The 25,116-nt window shown below is 36.0% G+C and overlaps 1 protein-coding gene across 1 annotated transcript in view; it reads left to right on the top strand.

Moving 5' to 3' along the window:
* The window catches only part of PCDH17 (protocadherin 17), a 105,604-nt gene extending 81,162 nt beyond the window's left edge, over window positions 1-24,442 (top strand). The window contains exons 4-5 of the mRNA XM_052650293.1: window positions 23,564-24,242; window positions 24,421-24,442. Coding sequence (XP_052506253.1) covers window positions 23,564-24,242; window positions 24,421-24,442 — 701 coding nt within the window. The remainder of the gene's footprint in view (window positions 1-23,563; window positions 24,243-24,420) is intronic.
* Window positions 24,443-25,116: the final 674 nt, after the last annotated feature.

Raw genomic sequence — 25,116 nt, 5'->3', positions numbered from 1 at the left:
TTATTTGTTATATTTTAATTTTAATTTTTACTTTATTTTACTTTACAATACTGTATAGGTTTTGCCATACATTGACATGAATCCACCACGGGTATACATGAGTTCCCAAACATGAACCCCCCTCCCACCTCCCACCCCATAACATCTCTCTGGATCATCCCCGTGCACCAGCCCCAAGCATCCTGTATCCTGCATCAAACATAGACTGGCGATTCGTTTCTTACATGATAGTATACATGTTTCAATGCCATTCTCCCAAATCATCCCACCCTCTCCCTCAGAATAATAGTCCCTAGTATACATGGGAATTTTAAGCAAATTTTCCCTGCAGATGACATTAAAATATGATTATTATATATAAAAAGTTGAAAGTAATATAAGTTGAGAAGCTAGCAATCTGAGGAAATAAGGACAAAGAGTTACTATTTAGCAAGCATTACAAAAAATTCTGTTTCACAGTTTTTGGTAACATTTAGAACAATCTTGGAGAAGGCAATGGCACCCAACTCCAGTACTCTTGCCTGGAAAACCCCATGGATGGAGGAACCTGGTAGGCTGCAGTCCATGAGGTTGCTAAGAGTTGGACAAGACTGAGTGACTTCACTTTCACTTTTCACTTTCACGCATTGGAGAGTGAAATGGCAACCAATTCCAGCGTTCTTGCCTGGAGAATCCCAGGGATGGAAGAGCCAGGTGGGAGGCCGTCTATGAGGTTGCACACAGTCGAACACGACTGAAGCGACTTAGCAGCAGCAGCAGCAGAACAATCTTACACACATATTTTTCCTGGGTAACTTCAGTATAGACTTCTACTCCTGGTATCAGTTTTAGTGATTTATGTACTAATCTCTGATACTAAGTTTAGCTTATTTATAAGCCATAATATTGAAGACAACATTTTAATTTATTCATATCAATCTTGTTTCACTTTTCTAAAATCTACATTTTATTTTCCCTAGTGTCACTCTGGAAAGGTATCTGAGTATTCTATATTTTTTAAGTTAAGGGGACGACAGAGGATGAGATGGCTGGATGGCATCACTGACTCAGATGTGAGTCTGAGTGAACTCCAGGAGTTGGTGATGGACAGGGAGGCCTGGCGTGCTGTGATTCATGGGATCACAAGGAGTCGGACATGACTGAGCAACTGAACTGAACTGAACTGATAGGCTTTTTTTTCTTTTGACGTTATGTATTAGTTTCCTAGGGTAAACATAACAAAGTGCTACTGATTGGGTGGCTTCAAACACAGATTATTTCTCATACAGTTCTGGAGACCAGAAGTCCACACTCAAGGCAGCAGGGCCATGCTCTCAGAGCCCTTGGGCAGGACCATGCCTTGCCTCTTCCTGGCTTCTGGTGCCTGCTAGCAAACCCAGACGCATCAGTCCTGTGTCTGCCTCCATGGTCATATCGTCTTCCCCTTGTATGACTGTCTCTGTATCTTTCTCTCTCTCTTTTTTTTCCCTATATTAAGGACACCAGTCATTGGATTAGGGCCGTTCCTACTATTAATGGACATCATCTTAAGTAATAATGTCTGCAAAGACTCTGTTTCTAAATTAGGTCACATTCTGACTTTTTAGGGGGACATGAATTTGGGAGAATGCTCTTTTAGCCCAGTCTACCCTCTGTCTATCCAGTTTGAAAATCCACTACCCCCTTTCAACTTCACCCCACTGTCATAACCCTATCCAGGATGAACTGTAAATCCTGAATCTCTTCTAGATATCAACTTGAGAAATCCAAATATCAGCATCTAAATGAAGTGTGGCATGGTCCATCCTGAGGCAATATTTACTTCTTGCCACATACCTATCAAACTAGAAAACAAGTTGTCTGCTTCTAAAATAGTGGTGGGAGAAGCATAGGCTAGACACTCTTATTCTGAAAGAGAAATTGGAAAGAATAAGGTGTTACTAATCTAAAGGACCTATGTGGATCCCAACAAACTGTGGGAAATTCTTCAAGAGATGGGGATCCCAGAACACCTTACCGGCATCCTGAGAAATCTGTATGCAGGTCAAGAAGCAACAGTTAGACCTGGACATGGAACAACAAACCAGTTCCAACCTGGGAAAGGAGTATGTCAAGGCTGTATATTGTCACCCTGCTTATTTAACTCATATGCAGTGTATATCATGCAAAATGCCAGGCTGGATGAAGCACAAGCTGGAATCAAGATTGCCAGGAGAAATATTAATAACCTCAGATATGCAGATGACACCACCTTTATGGCAAAAAGTGAAGAAGAACTAAAGAGCCTCTTGATGAAAGTGAAAGAGGAGAGTGAAAAAGTTGGCTTAAAACTCAACATTCAGAAAACTAAGATCATGGCATCTGGTCCCATCACTTCAAGGCAAATAGTTGGGGAAACAATGGAAACAGCGACAGACTTTATTTTCTTGGGCTCCAAAATCACTGCAGATTTTGACTGCAGCCATGAAATTAAAAGATATTTATTTCTTGGAAGAAAAGCTATGACCAAACTAGACAGCATATTAAAAAGCAGAGACATTACTTTGCTGACAAATATCCATCTGGTCAAAGCTATGGTTTCTCCAGTAGTCATGTGTAGATGTGAGAGGTGGACGATAAAGAAAGCTGAGCACTGAAGAATTGATGCTTTTAAACTATGGTGTTAGAGAAGACTCTTGAGAGTCCCTTGGACTTCAAGGAGATCCAACCAGTCCATCCTAAAGGAAATCAGTCACGAATATTTGTTGGAAGGACTGATACTGATGCTGAAACTCCAATACTTTGGCCACCTGATATGAAGAACTGACTCATTGATAAAAACCCTGATGATGGGCAAGATTGAAGGCAGGAGGAGAAGGGGACAACAGAAGATGAGATGGTTGGATGGCATCACTGACTCGATGGATATGAGTTTGAGCAAGTTCTGGGAGCTGGTAATGGACAGGGAGGCCTGGTGTGCTGCAGTCCATGGGGTTACAAAGAGTCAGACAGACTGAGTGACTGAACTGAATCTAAAGAAAGCTGACAACACAGCAGGGGAATTTCCATTAGGTTTCAAGGCCTGAAAGTAATCATCTGTGTTTTTAGTGTGTCTTAATGCTTTGTTCTGACCCTCTACAATTAGCCCACCCTTCCTGGTCCCTGCGTCTGTATTCTCAGACACACTGTCCTTGCATTTTATTTCATATCTGTCCCCTTCAGTTCGAATTGCAGTGTTTCTTGTGGAATGTAGTTGACAAAAATATTTGTCTTCTGTGGATGTTGATGGGATCCGTGCCATTTGATATACATCCATAGATTATTCCTTGATAATCTCATTCCTAATTCTGACTTCTCTTGAGATGACTGAGTGGATCCATCACTTATATTCCAAATATCTGTAGCAAATGACTGTCCACCATTGTCCTTATTTCCAGAGCATGCTATCTGGATAAACAGAGACTTTTCCAAATCGAGTGGTGGTTTCTTTTTGCTTGAAAGTCCATTCCTATTAATCTCTTTCACATTGCATGATAACCAGCAAGGAGAAAACCAAACCACACCTAATGCACTTTGCTTGGAAATCTCCTCAGCTAAATATCCAAGTTCATTGATTATACATTCTACTTCGCACAGAATAATTTGGCCAGGTTTTCTGCCACTTATAACAACAATTGCCTTCCAGAGTCCAGGAAATTCCCATATGAGCTCTCACAAGAAGCAACTGTACTGTTTGTACTTTTATCTACATTCTGTTCATGATAACACATAGGTTTCCTCTAAGATGACAGATGCTTTCTGTACAGCTCTCCTTGGCTTCTTCCTGAGCTCTCGGCAAAATCACCTTTAATGTCCATATTTTTTCCAGTAGTTTCCTTAAGGCAATTTAAGCTTTTTAAAAAACATAAATTTTGAAAACTTGCATCTTCTATCCGTCGCCCAATTCCAAAGTCGCTTTTACATTTTTAGGTTATGTGTTAAGAGTAACACCTCACTTCTGGTACCAAAATCATTATTAGTTACCTAAAGCTGCCATAACAAAATACCATAAACTATGTGGCTTAAAATAATAGAAATTTGTTCTCTCCCATTTCTGGAGATTAGTGGTCCCAGATCAAGGTATCTTAAGAAGGAAATGGCAACCCACTCCAGTGTTCTTGCCTGGAGAATCCCATGGACAGTGGAGCCTGGCTCTCTTCAGTCTGTGGGGTCACAAAGAGTGAGATGTGACTGAGTGACTAAACCAACTAAACCAACCAAACAATCACGGTATCATCAGGGCCCTGCTCCCTGATGGCTCTGGAGGAAGGCTGTCTCTAGCTAGCTTCTGGTGATTGCCAGCAATCTTAAACATAGTACTCCAGACTTAGCTTCCATTTTCACCCGGTGTGCACCCTGTGTGACTGTCCCCCCGGTGTGATTGTCTCTGTGTCTTTTATTTTTTTTTTCCTAAAAAGACAGCAGATTTTGGAGTGGGGCCAACTATCATCCAGTATGACCTCATCTTTAATTACATCTTCAAGTACCCTGTTTCCGAAGGTCATAGATTCTGGGTGGTAATGAATATTTGGGGTACAATATCCAACCCAGTGCATAACCTTTAGCTTCTTTATCCCTAATTTGGATGTGGTGCATTTTTCTGAATAAAAAGTCTATACTTTATGTGACTTTGGTTATAGTATTTTAAAAACATAAAATATGTTTTGAATATATCTGAAAAATGTTAGATGTTGATTTCTTTTTTTTTTTTTGGATTATTATTAAAGTGCCTTTTACACAGTAAAATGGCCAGTGGATAGAAAAAAGTTAAGATTGTGGTAGGACTGAAAATTTAAAAGAATCACGTCAACTTTATAAAAGACAAATGAACCTGGTAACAAAGTAAGAATAAATGAACGTTGTAGACTGTAACTTTTTCTCATCTATCTTCAGCAAGAACTAAATTGTCTTTTCAGAATTTTCAATGGAGTACATAACAAGATGACTTAGAGATTAATTCTTCTTCCCCTAAACAAATACTCTATTCTGTATTCTCTTTACTGTGCTAAAAATCACAATAGGCATTATTTAAACATGTGCATGAGGCAGACTTATTTTCAGGTGTTTCCATCTGTTGTGGGAATATACTTTAAGAAAGAGAGAAACATATACAAATTAAACATGAAGACAGAAGGGAAAAAAATGAAACATCTGTAGGGCAACAGGGCAAAAAAGTGTTTGAGCTGTCCATTATTAACTACTCAGTCTGTTTCACACTGGATTCTGCATAATTACGTTGTGGAGGAGGGGCAAACAACAGATGTTGAATAAAGGTTGAAATAAGAAAATGAGACAATTTAGAAAATAAAGCTACTTTGGTCACTGACAGGCTTTTTTTTTTGGCAGAACTTTTAGGCAGCAATCAGTTTCATATATTAACTGCACATTTCAATAACATTAATGCAAATGAAATGTTCTTTTTTTAGTCTAAGTTGATCAATATATACCTAAGTTAGGCAGAAGTTCAGAAAAAGCAAACAAAACCCCCCAAAACCACATTTCCTTAATTTTATATTTAACAACTTCCTTTATGGTGTGTGGAAAAAGAGTAGAAAATGTTACAGAAATGCATATGTTCATCATTAGTACTGTCAGTACATTCTAAAAATCAAAAGTTTCTAGGCAACTGAGTAAAGTGTTAAATATATTACACAGTCTGTTGTTTCAAGTACCAAACAACATATAGTGTGTAACTAACATTAAGAAAAAAAATGCAGTTAAAACTATTAAAGCCTTACTCTCTAGGGATATTGGACAGTTTGCAAGTTTAACTTTGATTCTGCTTGTTTACACCTTCTTTATTGAAGAAAAGTTTTTATTTTATTTAGGAAAAATGACTCTATCAGCATCACAAGATTATTTTCCCTATTGTCCTAGGCATTCATATAGTTAATTTGCATGTTTCTATCTTATCTAAACTGAAATACTCCAAACAAGAAAGTTCCTTCCAATAAGACTGTCTTTTGTATTTGGGGAAATGCCAGTAACCATGTCCATAAGGACTGATCCATCTAGAGAATTGTAATATAAAATTTGAAGTCAGTAGAGAAGGATTCGTGATTCTATCGGCCCTATTTTCCAGCTTGGCTTTTCTATTTGTTAACTAAAAATATTTTATTTTTCAAGCATTCCCGACTTTGCTTTCCTTTGCTATCCTCACCCTACACACCATCACAAGTAGACTTCAGTCTGTTGATCTGCCTCCTCCAGGTGAGCAATTTCTTCATCTGCTAGCTTTCTTTCTGTAATCCGAATTTTACTTGTTAAATGATGGCAGTCAGAGGACTAGACACACATACGTTTTATATATATATATATATATATATATATATATATATGTATATGCTTACACATATATGTATATATATCTAGGAAGAACTTGTAGACTATTTTTAAAGGAAAATAGCATAGTAAATAAGTAATTTATCCTGTGATATCTGCAATGGTACTGTTAGTATACCAGGAGAATGTATCTAATATTAAGGATTGAAAAAAGAATATAAATATTTGTTTATATTGTTGTTCATATTTATTATTTTTATGTGAGTTTAAGTGGCTCAATTCTTAATTATTTAATATAAAAAAATCTACGACTTGCACTAATTTCACTTAGGAAAGCCTGTAGGTAGGAAAAACAAAGTAAGAAATTGATGGAATGAAAAGTAGATTGGGATAAGAAAAAGGAACTGATTATTTTCTTTGGATGTTGTATGTGGGTATAGAGCAAACTTTCGTTGTTTGGCACTGAAGAATTATGCTTTACCTGAGAAACTGGATCCCCAAATTCTTGTTTCCTTTTGGAAAGACAATTTCATTTTGTATTAGATAAGTGTTATTTTGTAGAAATGCTTTATTTATTATTTTTTTATTTTGTAGAAATGCTTTAAAGGCTCCTTTACATCTTACCTTGTAAAATGTTTACACATCACACTAATACAGATTTTTATACATATATATATATAGCTGTGCTTGAAAAATATATGTGTATGTTATAGCAGTCTAACTATCACTGTTGTATTTATTTGTGTAGCTTGACTGATGCCAGAAAAAAGATTGCATCATTTTTGCATGGAAATGAATGGAGTTTGGAGAGAAAATATAAAAAAAGACCTTAGGCACAGAACTATAGAGTCAAAAGGTTATATTTGTTCCTGATTTTGGAGGGTGAACTGGAAAGTTTGACAATGTAGATGTGCAGACATCTCTCTCTCACACACACACACACACATGTCTATAAAAAGTCTTTTTTATTACCCTTAAATAGTTGTGATTTCACATTCATTAAATTGCTATCCACTTGGGTAAAAGAGTTTTATTTTCCAGTCCTGTGAAATTTGAACCAAAGATAATATTTGTACCCATACAGCAGTTCAGTTTGTAAAATGTACATTTCTGTTTGTTACTTTGTATATTCTTAAAATTCTTTCTGTCTCAATCTGAGACCCACTTTCTGTTCATGTATGTGGGTGTGCTCCCCGTGACTGTATGTGTGCGTATGCACCTGTGCTTTCCATGGCCAGCTTCCAGCTTGAAACATGGAGCCATCTGGGCACTGTGACTGAGCACCAGGAAAACCAGTAGGTGATGTTACTTGGATTAGACCGTTTTTGTTTAATATTCACTAAATGATTCTTGAAGATTTGCGCCCTTAAGCAAGGTTCCTTCCATTCATTTCCATCTGATACAGGAATGCATTCCTTTATTGTGTGTACAGAGGGTACATGCATAATGGTATGCACAATTGCTTTTCAGTTGTATTTATTTTTTGATTATTATCAGACATATTGGGGTTATCGTACTCTTTCTAACTTATATAGTTCTTTTAAAGTATCAAAATAGTGAAGCTAGTATAAAATTCTTCAGTTTAGAACTCAACTATTGGAGCTCACTGAATGCAATCTTTTCTACTTTTATATAGAATATATATATTTCCTTTATTATTATCTACAAGTATTATATGTAATACAATCATCATATATATGTAAGTTATTCAGTAATCAGAATAACTCTCTTGTTGTTAAATCACTACCTCCAAAATGTGTGGTTTCTCTCTTTTTTTTAATATTTATTTATTTGGCTGTGTCAGATCTCAGTTGTGTCATGAGGGACCTTTTATTGCGACTCACGGACTCTCTGGTTACAGTGCACAGACTTATTTACTCTCTGGCATGTGGGATCCTAGTTCCCCAACCAGGAATTAAACCTACATCCCTTGCATAGCAAGGCAGATTTTTAACCACTGAACCACTGGGGAAGTCCTGAAAGTGTGTGGTTTCTATAGCTACAGCTCTTATGTTTACGGATAATAAGTAGTTCAGTGACCTAACATTAGACTGCATACTTTTAAAATAAATGCTTAATCTCAAAACACATCATTTATATTTGAAATTTTATGCAAAATTATTTACAGATATATGTTTTTAATAATAAAATGACCACCTAATAGGTAGGAAAGTTCTATTTTTCTGCATACTCCTAATTTAGAGGTTTCCCAGTGTGTAACAGTACTTAACACTATAATCATATTTATAATAATTCGCTAGATAATTTTCTTTTGTGATCATGTATATTTTTATTGATTCAATTAGTAAACATTAAAACATTTTATTAGAAATTTGCCAAGTTAAATAGTAAAATTTAGTTTTAATTTAGCCTGGACCTTATATTTTAATACTAGGTAATATTAGGTTGAGAAACATACTCTTCTGAACTTCAAAAATGAAAATGAGTCACCTAAAAATCTAAGTCACCTTATAGCAGAAAGTGAAGAAGAACTAAAGAGCCTCTTGATGAAAGTGGAAGAGCAGAGTGAAAACGTTAACTTAAAACTCCACATTCAGTAAACTAAGATCATGGCCTCTGGACCCATCACTTTATGACAAATAGATGGGGAAACAGTGAAAACAGTGTCAGACTTTATTTTGGGGGGCTCCAAAATCACTGCAGATGGTGACTGCAGCCATGAAATTAAAAGACACTTGCTCCTTGGAAGGAAAGTTATGACCAACCTAGACAGCTTATTAAAAAGCAGAGACATTAGTTTGCCAACAAAGGTCTGTCCAGTCAAAGCTATGGTTTTTTCAGTAATCATGTATGGATGTGAGAGTTGGACTATAAACAAAGCTAAGTGCTGAAGAATTGGTGCTTTTGAACTGTGGTGCTGGAGAAGACTCTTGAGTCCCTTGGACACCAAGGAGATCTAACCAGTCCATCCTAAAGGAAATCAGCCCTGAGTGTTCATTGGAAGGACTGATGCTAAAGTGGAAGCTCCAATACTTAGGCCACCTGATGTGAAGAGCTGACTCACTGGAAAAGCATCTGATGCTGGGAAAGATTGAAGGTGGGAGGAGAAGGGGACGACAGAGGATGAGATGGTTGGATGACATCACCGACTCAAAGGACATGAGTTTGACTAAACTCCATGAGTTGGTGATGGACAGGTAGGCCTGGCGTGCTGCAGTCCATGGGGTCACAAAGAGTAGAAATCTACTGAGCGACTGAACTGAACTGAAAAATTTAAGATTAGAGTCATACTTTCTCAATTCAAGTTTCCTCTCCTTTGAGCAGACAGTTTATATTCCTGACTATGTGTCAGTGACAGATTGTATTAATACATTTTCCAATTGACTTAAATCCTATAATGCTCTAAAGGAATGTTGGAGTTCAGTTACAAAATCGCTGCCATTTCCTAAAGATTACAGAGATTTGCTGAAAAAGAATGTGTGCAGATTAGACTTCTTAGAATTTGTTTGTTGGTGGTGGTGGTATTGTTGGGTTTTTTTTTTTCTTTTTTTGTGTGTGATAGAATTGTCTAGCAAGTGTATTTGGGCCAGATTAAGGAGGGCTTTGAACAACAAACTGAGTAGTTCAGATTATGACTGTTTTCATTATGACCACGGAATTGTTAAGCAGCTACTCAAAAATGACTTTGACAGTACAAAGGATCACTTCTTTCTGAGACTGAGCATATGAATTTTTAAAGGGAAAAGCTCAAATATAGTATGCTCAATTTAAAAAAGACTGTCTCTATGAATTTTTCCTATGATTTTAATATGGATTTCCTTTTAGATTTGCTTAGATTACGGGTCTGAAAATAAAATAAGTTCTCATATACTTACAGTTATTTCCCTGTTATTATTACTCAGGCACTTTAAGTTTATCATTTGTTCTATGCTTTGGGTTTAGTTGATTATTAATTAAACATCAGAAAATGCTCTCCAAGATAAGAAAGTACTTAAAACACCACTATAGACACCTTTTGATGTTTATACTGCATTATCTGTGCATATATTCATATCCTTTTAAAACACGTTTTAATCTTTGTTCTGATACAGAATAGCTTTTTCCAATAGTGTTTTGACACTCAGTTTCATTACATATCAGGGTGACCCAGAAGACCCTGTATCCTCTCTTTCTGTATGTGAGTTTCATACTTTTGTCCCCAATATCTTTGCTTCAGTCTGTTCTAATGATTACAAAATGTTAAAGCTATTACTAGAAAAATGGCCTCTTATTCCCAGTAAAACCCATGATAACATGCATTTATGTATATTTACTCTGGAACATGGATATGAGTATATTGACTTTGCTTATATATTCATTCTTGGGGTTACCTACTCTTACAGAGTAAAAAACACCAGCTTTGTAAACTTGCAGTTATAATAAAGGTAATAAGAACTAACTTAATGATTTTAGAGATGTAATTCTGAGAACAGGCTTTATTTAAAATGTCAATTAAAATGTCACTGTCTCTTTTCCTACTGTTTATATGTTTTGAACTATAATAATAGTAGCACTTATAGTGGTAGTATTAGCACCTTCGTGGTAGGAGTTGTTTTAGTATGATGAGGGCCAAATTGTTTTGATTCAAAAGACCTGTTTGTTTTTCTGAATCTACCTTGACTCATTGTCAAGTTTAACAGTTCTCTCAGAAAGATTTCTCTAATAGTACGCTTTTTTGGTGAAAATACATATTTATTGTCATTTGTGCATCTAGATACATTCATATTGAGGATATTTAGATTCAATTTATTTTAAATGATTGTAATAAGTAATTTTATAGGAATTATATATATATTGATAATCATAGTTTCATCTATTTTCACCAGTTTTAAATCTTAAAAGAAAACATGTTTTTTATTACTTATTTTTAAAAATTACATTTTAAAAAATATTGACTTAAACAAGACCCTCATCTGTTCTTTTGGAACTATGTCTACCTAATTGAAGGTAACCAAATTGAAACTTTAGTTCTATCTCTAGAGTAGAGTTCTGAGAATTTAATGGATAGCTTTTGGAGATCAGAACATCATTAAAATATAACAGTATTAAAATCTTTTTAAAAAAATCCACCTTCTGGGTCTCCCAAATCCTACTGTCAGGCATTGATTACTAAATAATAAGTAGGAGAGGATTAGTTGCATCTGAGTTAACTGTTTTCTGAGAATGCTAAAAATGATACCAATTCTGTTTATTTGTCTCTAGCAATTAAAAATAAACCAATGATAGAAACAAATGAACAGTGAGACTTACACTGGTAAATAGATGTTCATCTGAACAGAAATCAGATAGCAGGCAGGAGAGAAAAACACTAAAAAGACGATCTTGCTTGCTTCTTACGAAGAGTTTGGCTTAACATGCGTGTTTTCATTGACTTTCTTTGCAGAATTACCACTTTGCTAGGAGAACGACTTGAATTTTAGATGTATTCATCCATGTCATCAACAGTGGTGTCATTATCAGAGATACGGTTAGTTACACAGGTGATAAAACAGAAGGAAAATGTCTCTTCCATAGTAGTATATTTGAATAGTCTTGGGTCTGAAATTCACAGTATTATTTAAGTTGCTAGAAATTTAAATTTGTCCTTGTAAACCAAACAGCTTTTACTAACTACTGCATGCCAGAGTGTAGGTTTCTCACTGCATATAAATCAGGAATTTTGGAAGTTGCATTAACCCTTTTAAGAATCTAACATTACAAAGACTTATTAATTAATTCATGTTGATGGAAGTTATCAGATACACCATAAAACACTGAGGCATCTACCTTAAATCAAAAAAGAGAAACTGGTACATTTGACCCAACCATGCAGTAGGGGAAAAAAAAAAAAAAAAAAGACAAAAGGAGAACCTAGGAGAGAAGAAAAAAACTTATAGATGCTGACATGTAGGTTTTTGTAGAATACTCACTGTTTTTGTAATTTAAAATTTAAAGAGATGATTATTTAAATATAGATTTTAATGTCAATAACAGTATCACTAGTTTAAAAAATTATCTTAAGTGGAAAATATTCTGACTTCCATGTTTCAGTGCATATATGTCAGGTAGGATTTGCTTATATGATTGAAAATGGTGCCAATAATAATAAGATAATTCTCAATAATAAATAGAGACCTTTGGAATTTTATATAAATATGTATTTAACAGATCTGATGTTACTTTAAGTACTGTGTATCTCATAGCAGAAGAGAGCTATTATACATAATTTTGTTAGGTCCTGGGATTGTTCTGAAAACTGACATTACATTCTCATAAATGAGCTGAGTAATTTGTAAGGAGTGGTCATTTGTATTATAGATAGCCAATAGTATTTGATACTTTTTCAATTTAATCTTCCTTTACATTCATGGTAGCATTCTGTTCAAATTCAGAAGTGAGACTATTGAGTGTGTTTTCAAAGAATAGAGAGTGAAAGAATATACCAGGACCTCAGAGTCTTGATCCTCAAGGAGTGTAGGGAACTCAATGAGGCAAATAGATTAAAATATAAGAGGCATGGAGTAATGCTTGAAAAATAATACAATAGGAAAATTGAGGCATTATCTTTGTTCAAAATAGAAATGTATTTTGGAAAGTATTTTCAGAAATTTTCATTATTTATTTTCTAAGTAGCCAGAATAAATTTTGAAAAGTTTACGACATTTAACATCTGCTTCATTTGTAACATTTTCCTTGCCTTGTTGGAGTATTATTACTTCTCTCCTAGATACCTATAATGATCTTATTTCTTCTAGCCCTTCCATCTTCTGACCTTCCAGAATATTTAATCTTCTTGATATGGGATCATATGCAATCTTATGGTTGGTTAATAAATAGCAGTTAGAACTGGACATGGAACAACAGACTGGTTCCAAATTGGGAAAGGAGTATGTCAAGGCTGTATATTGTCACCTTGCTTATTTAACTTATACGCAGAGTACATCAAATAAAATGCCAGGCTGGACAAAGCACAAGCTGGAATCAAGATCGCAGGGAGAAATATCAATAACCTCAGATATGCAGATGACACCACCTTTATGGCAAAAAGTGAAGAAGAACTAAAGAGCCTCTTGATGACAGTGGAAGAGAAGAGTGAAAAAGTTGGCTTAAAACTCAACATTCAGAAAACTAAGATAATGGCATCCAGTCCTACCACTTCATGGCAAATAAATGGGGAAACTATGGAAACAGTGACAGACTTAATATTTTTGGTCTCCAAAGTCACTGCAGATGGTGACTGCAGCCATGAAATTAAAAGACACTTGCTCCTTGGAAGAAAAGCTAAGACCATCCTAGAGAGCATATTAAAAAGCAGACACATTACTTTACCAACAAAAGTCCATCTATTCAAAGCTATGGTTTTTCCAATAGTCATATATGGATGTGAGAGTTGGACTAGAAAGAAAGCTGAGTGCTGAAGTATTGATGCTTTTGAACTGTGGTGTTGGAGAAATCCCTTGGACTACAAGGAAATCACCAGTCAATCCTAAAGGAAATCAGTCCTGAATATTCACTGGGAGGATTGATGCTGATGCTAAAACTCCAATACTTTGGCCACCTGGTGAGAAAAACTGACTTATTGGAAAAGCCTCTGATGCTGGGAAAGATTGAAGGCGGGAGGAGAAGGTGACGACAAAGAGTGAGATGGTTGGATGGCATCACCAACTCAATGGGCATGAGTTTGAGTAAACTCCAGGAGCTGGTGATGGACAGGGAGGCCTGACGTGCTGCAGTCTATGGGATCACAGAGTCAGACACGACTGAGTGAAAGAACTGAACTAAATAATAACAGCAAATTTGAGAAAGCAGGAAGAGAGATAAAGTAGATGTGGGAAGAAAAAGATATTTTTCTAAGTCAGAATTATGAAATGCAGGATTTATGTTGTTAATATAAATATCTGTTGACTCATAACACATTAAGGCTTTCTTTAGTTTAGAAGTGGGATGTAAGCAGATTGGGGTAGCCCTGGAGTTGGAATGATGGTGCCAGAGTCATGCCAGGTCCTTGGTGCTCTGTTGGAAACATATCCTGGTTGCAGCCAAAACGATATATATTTGTTTCCAGAAATAGTGTCGATTTGAGTACTACTTGCCCTCTGGCCATCCCAATTTTTTATATTCATAAGTGTTGCTCAGGAGTTTTCCAATCGAGCTCCTAAGTATTTTAGACATCTTCTGTTCCATGCAGTAAACTGCTCAGATACTTACATTAGTGCTCCATGGCCTGCTGCACTAAATATGGTCCTTTATTCACAGCTTTGCCACTTTCTTTTAAATTCTAGCCAATTTTTCCTATGTAATTTTATTTTTGGTATTACAGTCTATGTCCTTCCACCTATGCAGCTGGTCTCTCATTATCGCATGAAGCGCACATTTCTCTGTGTTGGCTGTTCCATGTTCTGCTCTCTTTACCTAGATCACCCTCTCCCTGCTCTCCACCGTCTGTTGAAACCATGATCATCTTTTGAGTTGCAGGTCAAGCACTATCTCTTGTACAAAGCCTTTCACAATATTACAGTCTATGCTTTTCTGTGCATTTCTGTTGTTTGTTTTCCTATCAGTTCAGTCAGTTCGGTCGCTCAGTCATGTCTGATTCTTAGAGCCCATGAACTGCAGCACTCCAGGCCTCCCTGTCCATCACCAATTCCCAGAGTTTACCCAGACTCATGTCCATTGAGTCGGTGATGCCTTCCAACCATCTCATCCTCTCTTGTCCCCTTCTCCTCCTGCCCCCAATCCCTCCCAGCATTAGGGTCTTTTCCAATGAGCCAGCTCTTCTCATCAGGTGGCCAAAGTATTGAAGTTTGAGCTTCAGCATCAGTCCTTCCAATGAACAACCAGGACTGATCTCCTTTAGGATGGACTTGTTGGATCTCCTTGCAGTCCAAGGGACTCTCAAGAGTCTTGTCTTCCTATAACATATATGTCTTCCTATAACATAGTTTAAATTATAATTGCTTATGAATTATTTTCCCTATCCTAATTTCAAATCAAGTTTCTAGCTTCCAGTCAAAGTGTAAACTCCTTGGTGAAAAGATACAGCCTTCCAGATTGGTGAATTGTAGAGGTGGATAAATATGAGTTCATTTAGCATGCAGCTTTACTTGACATAACACCTATTCCACAAAATTCTATCGAAGATGCCTTTGCTTAAAAACTTCCAATGCACAAAGTCGGTGTTTGGTTCATTCTTACCTTATGAATTATTGAATATACTTTTTTTTTTTTTTTAACTGCTGAATCACACACATCTACTACTCTAATTGAATTTGAGCTGTCTTTAATCTTGTGGAGCATTTGAGTTGTATTGTTTTCTCTTGTGAGGTCATGTCAGAGTCCTTTATTCAAAAACCAAAAGCAAAAGCAAACAAACAAACAAAAAAAACCACCTTGTTCCAGTTACTATAGAATTGAGCTTCAGAGTCAGTTCTCAGGGTACCTGTTAAGAAAGAGAAGGCCCCATTTGTCTGTAACTTCACTTCCAGGGTTCTGCTTCTGCCCCAGGTGATGACTGCATCTGCAGTATGGGATCAGGGGAGGGGAGCAGCTATGTTTTGAAAGTTAATTTCAGAACAGTGTGCCACAAGACACAGTCACATTGGTTCCCAATGCATGGTCTAGACTCTCATTTTTTGTTTTTTAATTTCTGGTGCTTCCATATTAGATTTCCTATAAGGAAATAAAATTCTTTTGCTTTTATCCCTTAATTTATGTTCCCCTTTAATTTCTTTTTTCTTCATCTCAGAGCATTATCTGTGATTGTCAACATTTATACCAGAAAATTCATTCTGGGAGACCTATTATTAGGTCCAAAGGGTCACAAACACTTGAAACCATCCCTGAAGGTGTGCAGGTGCATTGAATAGTAAATATGAATGCTCCAGGCACTCCAGAGACCCAGTTGCAATTGGATTCAGTTGAATGTGATATAGATCAGTGGTTTCTGATATCTGAATGGTTTCTGGTATCTGAATGAAGCCAGGACAATACATTCTGAAATGTTGTGTGATGCAAGTGCTCACCGGAGGACTGGTACTTCAAAGCTATCGCGGTTTGACTATTTGACAGCATTATACCAACTTCCTCTTCAAAATGTGCTCTCTGCCTATCAAAAGCAGATGAATGGCATTTCACAACTGAGGTAAAATCTGGAAGCCAAATTGGCAGTGCACCCACCTAAAATATATACATTTATCTCATAGTATTTTTATTTTGCAAACTATGTTCCTAAATCCTGATCGCTTATGGCCAATTATTAAGAAACAATTTAATTCCTGGAGTCTATACACAATGTTATATCATGATATCACTGGCAAAATGTAACAAGCATCCTCAGGAAATGAGCAAATGAGCATGTTGTAATAAAATACATGATCTTACATTAAAAAGCAAAAGAAGCAAAAACACATCCCACATCTATGTATTTGTGTATTGTTATTTGATGAGAAGAACAACCTAGATCATTGTGCACAAGTGAGAAACACGGGAAATACAAGGCAATGGATGAAAGATCACTTAGATAAAGAAAAGTGACTGTTCTCTGATGTCACATTTTTCCCTTTTCTTCCGTGCATAAGAGATACGCCAAGCGTATTAAAAATTGTGCTAAAATTAATCCTGGCAGTCATGTGAACACTAGCAGAAAAAAAAGTGTGATAAAATTATTAGGATACTCGTTTTTTTCCCCGACACAGAGAAAGATGTTTTGAGACAACTTTCCAATGCAGTCTTGAGAAATAATATTCAAAGTGGAATTTTTAGCCCCTTCATAGTTAGATAGAGGGAAATCAGAAGGTTTATTTTTAACTAATGTGCTAGTAAATGAAACATAGAAATCATAAATGAAAATAATCAAATGAATAGATTGTTAAAGTGCTATTTATATGGCATGACTCACCTTATCATTGTAAAAAGTGTAAGGAGTTTACAGGATGGTAAAGGGAAATAAGTGAATAATCATCAACATTGTCAAAAAAGGAGAGAACGGTTTATGGTAGAAAGCTGCCAGTTCACAGGATGTTATAAATTGTATCAATTTACTGAAAGATACATTTTATTTGAGGTTATTGAACTGTATTCTGACTAGAATTTTAGTTAGTATTGGTGTTTTGTATTGGGATTCAGTATTTGTATTTTAGTGTTGGTGTTTTTTTCTGTTGGAATGTATTTGGAGTAATTGTAATTTGTTGTGTTCATAGAGAAGTGTGCATGCTTGTGTGAAATTTTGTGTATGTGTGTGTGCGTATGTGTGTTTGTGCTGAAGAAAGAAAAAAACAGCAAAGCATGTGGTTACATCATTAAAAACTTTCAGTAGAAAACTGATATATGTGAACTGTCTGTCTAAAGCTCTGTTTTGTCATTGTTTACTGGCAGATAATCTGTGAGAGGGGTCAGTTTAGATTCTGCACAGTTCATCTCCAGAACACTTGGGCCAGCCATGAATATAGATGGGTGCCAGCTCCTTACTTTCCCAGACAACTAATTAGTTGTTATAAAAGCTTACATTGGTGAAAGAAGGTCAAGTAAGAAGTGAAGTCTCTCAGTCCTGTCCAGTTCTTTGCGACCCCTTGGACTGTAGCCCACCAGATTTCTCCATAACATGGGATTTTCCAGTCAAGAATACTGGAGTGGGTTGCCATTTCCTTCTCCACGGGATCTTCCCGACCCAGCTGTAGAACCCAGGTCACCCGCCTTGCAGGCAGACGCTTTACCATCTCAGCCACCTTCAAAAGAAGGTAAACTAGAAATAAAAAAGAAAACTGAGAACAAATGAAAAATGAACTTCCATTTATAGAGTTGTCTACTTGGAAACAATTTTAATTTTAAGATGCTGTTAGAAACAGGAGCAACCACAACACTAACAGAAGAAGCACTTTTCCTATTTAAAGCTATTTACAAAACAGAAATAAAACTATTCTGTTGACAGTCATGAAGCACAGAAAACTCTTTCAGATGGCCTTCCCCCACAACCACAGCCCTTTAGAGCTTCCTTACTTAATGTTCTGATTTATGGATTTTGGTTTTCAGATTTCTATGACAGAGACTTTATTTTACCATTATAAAAAATAAATCAGATGCATATGTGAGACTCCTATTCCAGAAATAATATGCATGTTTTCAGATGTACAAATATGTGGGATCCAGAGGCAGCAGGCAAAGCTGAAACTAAGGGGAGGAAACCCTTTTATGTTTTCTAATATTTCCCTAAGTGTTAACAAATTAGTTGCTAATATCTCTCTTTGGGCGGTGTGGTATAATGCTTTGAAGACAGGGAAAGTAAGCTTATCTTATAATTTACTTCTTGAGTGATACAGATTAAAATAAAGAGATAGATTTACTCTGAAGTAAGAAATTTTATGGACTGGTTCCTTAACATGTTTCCTTTGCGGTGAACACTGCAGAGTCACAATACGCAAGTGTTTTTTCCTCTGACTTTTCCCAAAATAACTATATTCAACATATGCCCCTTAATCTTTAATAATCCTTGCTGGCTTAAATAGTGTTTTGACTTCAAAGTTTAGTTTTATACATGGCGATTGTTGACACCTCTTACCCATCTTGAAATGGCTGTGCACTCTTAATGATGTAGTGACATCACAGTGTTAAGATCACGTTATGAACATTAAGTTCTGGTAACCTTTGTGGAAGATTGCTAAAATCCAATAATTTGGGAACAGATAATTTCATGTATTACCTAAATCTTTTTTCCTCACACATATGTAACTTTCACAGTTGACTGTTCCTTTGAAGGTATATTTTGGCAGAAAGCGATTGCTTGCCTAATATCTTTAAGATTAAGTTGTTAAACAGCTTAGTCTAGGTTTAAAAAAAGATCGAAAGAGAAGGTATATTTTGGCAGAAAGCGATTGCTTGCCTAATATCTTTAAGATTAAGTTGTTAAACAGCTTAGTCTAGGTTTAAAAAAAGATCGAAAGAGCTTTCAGATTTGTCAGCCAATGTGAATATGCAAATTTCAAGCATCTTTATTTCTAAATCAATTTGAATTATATAAAATTTTAAAATCAGTAGTCAAGTTGTTTATTCAGTCAGAGATTTCACACTCAGTTGAAGGGAAAAGAGAAAGATTAAAATATTGTTTATTGGTGATTTTAAATAAAAAGATTTATGCATGTAAATTATATATAAAGTTTTGTAAGTTATAAAAATGTTCATATATATATGCTTATAGATATATATATTTTATATTACTAATACATAACTTTTATATTACTAATATATAACTTTTTGTGCATTTTATTCATTCAACTGTATTTCTCTTATGGTAGTTACTGATTTTTAATTTTAAGGGATACATTGGAAATGCGTTTGAGTTTTAAAATTTTGTTTGGACTATCTGTTGAAGTAAGCTCAATTTTATTACACACATACAAATAGAGATTTGTATGTGTGTGTGTGTCTGTGTGTGTAGTTTATGGTGGCAGCTGAATTGCAAGTACTTCTAGTAATTTGAGTGACTATATCTTTTGCAAAAAAAAATAATATAAATTAAAATTGACCTAATTAAGGTGACTATGTTTAGATCCCTCCTCTTGGGATCTTATATAATAGCAGATGTGATTATAGTGGTAAAGAAAATGCTACTTGCTCAGCCATTTCCAATTCTTTGTGACCCCATGGACTGTAGCCCACTAGACTCCTCTGTGCATGGAATTCTCCAGGCAAGAATACTAAAGTGGATAGCCTTTCCCTTCTCCAGGGGATCTTCCCAACCCAGGGATTGAACCCAGTTCTCCTGCACTGCAGGTAGATCCTTTACCATCTGAGCCACTAGGGAAGTCCATAGTAGTATAGAAAGTGATTCTTAATAGTAAACAAGAATTTAAATTATGCAGATGTCACACAGTCCTTCAGATAATTATTCATTTAAAAGATTAGACACTGTAACCTTTCTCTACAGACAGAACTGCCCATATTTCCAGCTATTGGACATCAGAGTTGTTTTCACTTTGCAATAGAAACATGCTTACGTCTCGGTTACTCTCATTTGTATACCTTTTGGATTATCCGATCTTTCTTGGCAAAGGGTGATTTTGTGAAAGAGTTATCATGTTATACTGAGGAAGGGACAAAAATAGGGTAAATGATTTCTTTGTAATACCAGATTGGCCCAGTGAATCTTCAGTAAAGTTCTCTAAGTTTATTTTCTGTCCAGGATGCCTACTTTTTTTTTTGATGCAAATATCTAAACTCTGTAAATAGTGGCTATCTATGTAACTTGTTTCTTTTTTTCATTTTTATAGTTCATAATTCAACATATCTATTCTGGAATTCATTTCCCCACGGTACAGAAAGAAGTTTTATCATCTACCTCTAAGGCTCTAGAGCTGGAGAAAATCCTCCACGTTATTATCCTTTATTATACACACTTAGTTTATTGAGGGGATTTAAAAAATTATAATAGAAGGTGTGCATAGCAAAAATCCTCCCAATATGACTCCTCTTCCCATAATCCTCTAATTCCTCCTTCCATCTCTCTCTCCTCTCACTTAGCATTCCATTTTTCCTCTCTATTTCTTTTTGTCTTGCTGGTCAGTTTTTTTTTTTTTTTTCTTTTTTTGGTCTAGCTGGTCATTCTTTATTTACTACCAATGTCTCTTTTATGTACCAACCTAATCATCTATTTATTTATGTTATTTCAGAAATAATTTGACTTTGTTATAAATTACTTGACCCTTGGCAATTATAGTTCACTTTATGCTCACAGTTTCTGCTGTTTATACAAAAGTGTCCATTTAATTTTCTTCACCATCTGTGAACTGCTGCTATCAAGTCTATTGCTCAGTTGTGTCCGACTCTTTGTGACCCCATGGACTATACAGCCCATGGAATTTTTCAGGCCAGAACACTGGAGTGGGTAGCGGTTCCCTTCTCCAGAGAATCTTCCCAAACCAAGGATTGAACCCAGGTCTCCTGCATAGAACGCAGATTCTTTACCAGCTGAGCCACCAGGGAAGCCCAAAAGTGAAGCTGTTTCCACCCAGTTTCCAGCTGGAGACCTTGCACATGTTAGGGTAACATGATAACCACTAAACTGGGGAAACGATAGAGCTGTGGTTTCCTTAGTGTAGTGGCTGCTATCAAAATTACAGTCTAATCCCAAGGTGAACAGCATGTAATGTGTCATAATCAGTACTCGAAATTTTCTCCCTCAGTTGTGACATGAAGTTGAGTAGTAGAACTGCAGAGTTTATGTTGATGGTTTCAAATCCAAGGTTGATTTATACTTTCATACATCTGCATTATTCTATCTTTTTCACTGTCTTCTTAAATTCATATTAAATTCATTCAGAGCTGGGCTATCCAAATTGCTGAAACTGAGACCATTCAATATTGAAAAATAAAACTATGTTAGTGTATTTCAAAAAGAGCGTATGAGTTGTAAATAGTTTTTTAAAATCACAACTCTAAAAGATACAGAAATATTACCAAGTGAAATGGATGGTAAAGTTTTTCACTGGATCTTTGAAGAATAAAATTAGTTGAGTGAAATGATATGTATTTTTTTTCTAAAACTTACTGACACAGGTACAATATTGATGATTTACTTTCAGAATACATAAACAGACACCTGATATTAAACATTTTCGATATCCTGTTGTTTAAATCTTACTCTACTTTAAATCTGCACAGGGAGGCTTTCCAGAAAATTTCCTAGCTTCTTCTGCTTCTGTTTGTGTCCATCTGTCTGACAACCTTTCAAATCATAGATAGTATTTGAGTTTGTGAGTAGACAGTAGATAGTTTACTTTGAGACTACATTTCAGCATTCTTGACTGCTTTACATAATAAGCTTAACATTTTCTTTTCACTGCTTACGTAAATGTATTTTAAGAAGAAAGACAATTAAAATAGGGAAAAGCCACCTAGATACTTCTTTTTAACATTTCATGTGTGCATGACACATGCTATGAAATATCATAGAATTTTTGTTCTGTCAAAACACCATTTTGATTCCTTTCTAAGAGTTTAGTTTCATAGAAAATTATTTTATCCTAAAATCTTTTAAGGTAAGTTAAGTTGTGGTTTATTTTTTTTTTCTTTTTGGATAAGGAATGATTTATGTGTTTTAAATATAAACAGATTTTGTGCATGACTTAAATGCAACTGTATAAATGTATCAGTGCTATTAAATTTGCTGATTTTCCCCTTGCACATAGGACACTATACATTATAGAGATCCTCTTGCATCAATTAAATGGTAATCCCAAGAGTTCCCAAATGTGTAGGGAATTCTATTCCCATCACATAGAGTTAAATTGTAAATATCCTCTCCTGAAAAAAAGTCCCTGTTTTAAAAAGGATCATTAAACATAAGGAGGACAATCATTTATTGATGAAAGGGAAAACTGGGAAGATATAGTTCAAAGTTATAGCTTAAAATATTGAATTCATGCACTGTTGTCATAGTGAAGGAATTTTCTTTCATATTTTCTTGTTCAGCGTCTTTGAAACAGTGGTAATTAAAAGAATGGTTTATTTAGATTATCTACATGTTATCGTGAAAGAGAAGTGAAATTCTCCCAGAGCATTACTGTTTAGGAAATCAAGATTTGTCATTCATTCTGAACTATTTCTCTTGACTAAATCCATTTTCACTTACACCAAAAACAAAACAAAACAAAAAAATCGAAGTGAGGAAACCTGATTATGTGATCAGTCTGCAAATCTACTACGATAGGACTATGTACATTTTTGACAAGATTGTTTATAACATATTTGGATAGAAAATTCTATTTGCTACTCTCAGTAGGAAAAGTAAGCTTTTAAAGGAAAAGTTTTATTTCATGACTGTTACCAAAATAACAATTACAAGCAAAAGAGGGATAAAACATGAAAAAAAAAAAAAATCAGGTTAGGACTTGGTATGGAAGTTTGCAATTCAGTTTCTGTACTGTTATTTGATTTGAAAAATTAATCCTGGTAATCCTTTTTGAAGTTCCCCGTTTCCAGGATGGATTATACAGAACAAAGACAAACTGATATCCCCAGGAGATTAGTTTACAGTGATGTTCTATTCTACTGAGAATGATTCTCCAATGGCCACTTTTTACTTCTTTCCAGGCTATGGGAATTCGTTAATATCTAGAGAATAGACTTAAATAAAACCATTGTCTCAACCAGCAGGTTTATGCAACCATCCTGAAATGTTTTAATTATTGTTTTCTTTTCTTTTTAATTAAGAGACCAGAGGTCAAGCAAACCCAGGGAGAGTGGATCACAGTCTCGGTAGAAATGTAAAGGCGACCCTAGTGATTGGCTTTGCTGTCTTTCTTTTGTTTTGCAGAACCGGAAGAGTGTGTTAATTGCACAGATGAATGCCGAGTGCTTGGTCATTCTGACAGGTGCTGGATGCCACAGTTCCCTGCAACCAATCAGGCTGAAAATGCAGATTACCGCACAAATCTCTTTGTACCCACAGTTGAAACTAATGTTGAGACTGAGACTTACGAAACTGTGAATCCCACTGGGAAAAAGACTTTTTGTACATTTGGAAAAGACAAGCGAGAGCACACGATTCTCATTGCCAATGTGAAACCTTATTTAAAAGCCAAACGTGCCCTGAGCCCTCTCCTCCAAGAGGTCCCTTCAGCATCAAGCAGCCCGACCAAGGCATGCATCGAGCCTTGCACTTCCACAAAAGGCTCCTTGGATGGTTGCGAAGCAAAGCCAGGAGCCCTGGCTGAGGCGAGCAGCCAGTACTTGCCCACTGACAGTCAGTATCTGTCCCCCAGCAAGCAACCAAGAGACCCTCCCTTCCTGGCTTCTGAGCAGATGGCAAGGGTCTTTGCAGATGTGCATTCAAGAGCCAGCCGGGATTCCAGTGAGATGGGCACCGTCCTGGAGCAACTTGACCACCCCGGCCAGGATCTGGGCAGAGAGGCGGTGGATGCAGAGGAGGTTGTGAGGGAAATCGACAAGCTTCTGCAGGACTGCCGGGGAAATGACCCTGTGGCTGTGAGAAAGTGAAAAAGAACAAAAGGCATTGGCATCTTCCTGTTTCTTCTTTTGATTGAAAAGTGATCCCTCCTGGTGACAACCCCATTGTACAGGGATGAAGAAAGACCGATGCTGCTTTCAGGCTCTTAGTGAACATCTGAAGTGCCCACGAGTACGTTCTTTTCACTGCTGTTTCTTTTTCAGAGATAACGATGGTTTTTTCTGACCAGACTTATATTAGGACAGAATTAACAATGCTCAAAGAGGAAAGACAAACAGAGAAGAAAAAGGAGAGGAGTTAAAAAAGGATGATGAAGCAAGTTTCCTTTTGACAATCTGTTAGGAAGGTATGCAGAGTGAGAATGGAAGAATTTTTCTGATTGTTCTAAGACTGTCCTCCATGGTTTATGCTGACTTAACTGTTTACCTATAAACCCCAGTCAAAGCAGGGTCATAATTTTTGATCTGTGGTAGAATTTCTAGCAGTCACCACAGGCTTCTACTGAACGTCCCGAAAAGACCTTGCAGTAGTCCAAGCTACACCAAACATTAACACATATTTGTGGTAAACATTTCTGTATAAAGTTACCTGCCACACATATAAACACAGAGAACATTCCGTGTCATTAGTCGAAAAAAAAATTAAAAACTGGGTCATTTGTAAAACACCTCATGTCGTATAAAAGTTAAATGTAAAAAGATATATTCCATTTTGTCCTGCACACACATAGCCTAATTCACTTCATGAAAGGACAAGTAAATTTAAAGGTTTAAAATGCCTCTTTAGCATTTTAGTGTCCAACAAACATACACATAACAATGGATATGTTTTAAATTTGCCCTAGAAAAGTTCTGAAAAATAGTTACCATTGAGTGCTGATATTCAGAGACAATTAACAC

This window comes from Budorcas taxicolor, chromosome 12 (assembly GCF_023091745.1).
Source record: "Budorcas taxicolor isolate Tak-1 chromosome 12, Takin1.1, whole genome shotgun sequence".
Classification (NCBI taxonomy): Eukaryota; Metazoa; Chordata; class Mammalia; order Artiodactyla; family Bovidae; genus Budorcas; species Budorcas taxicolor.
The sequence above is the reverse complement of the archived record's forward strand: the minus strand, read 5'-3'. Positions and strand labels throughout refer to the sequence as shown.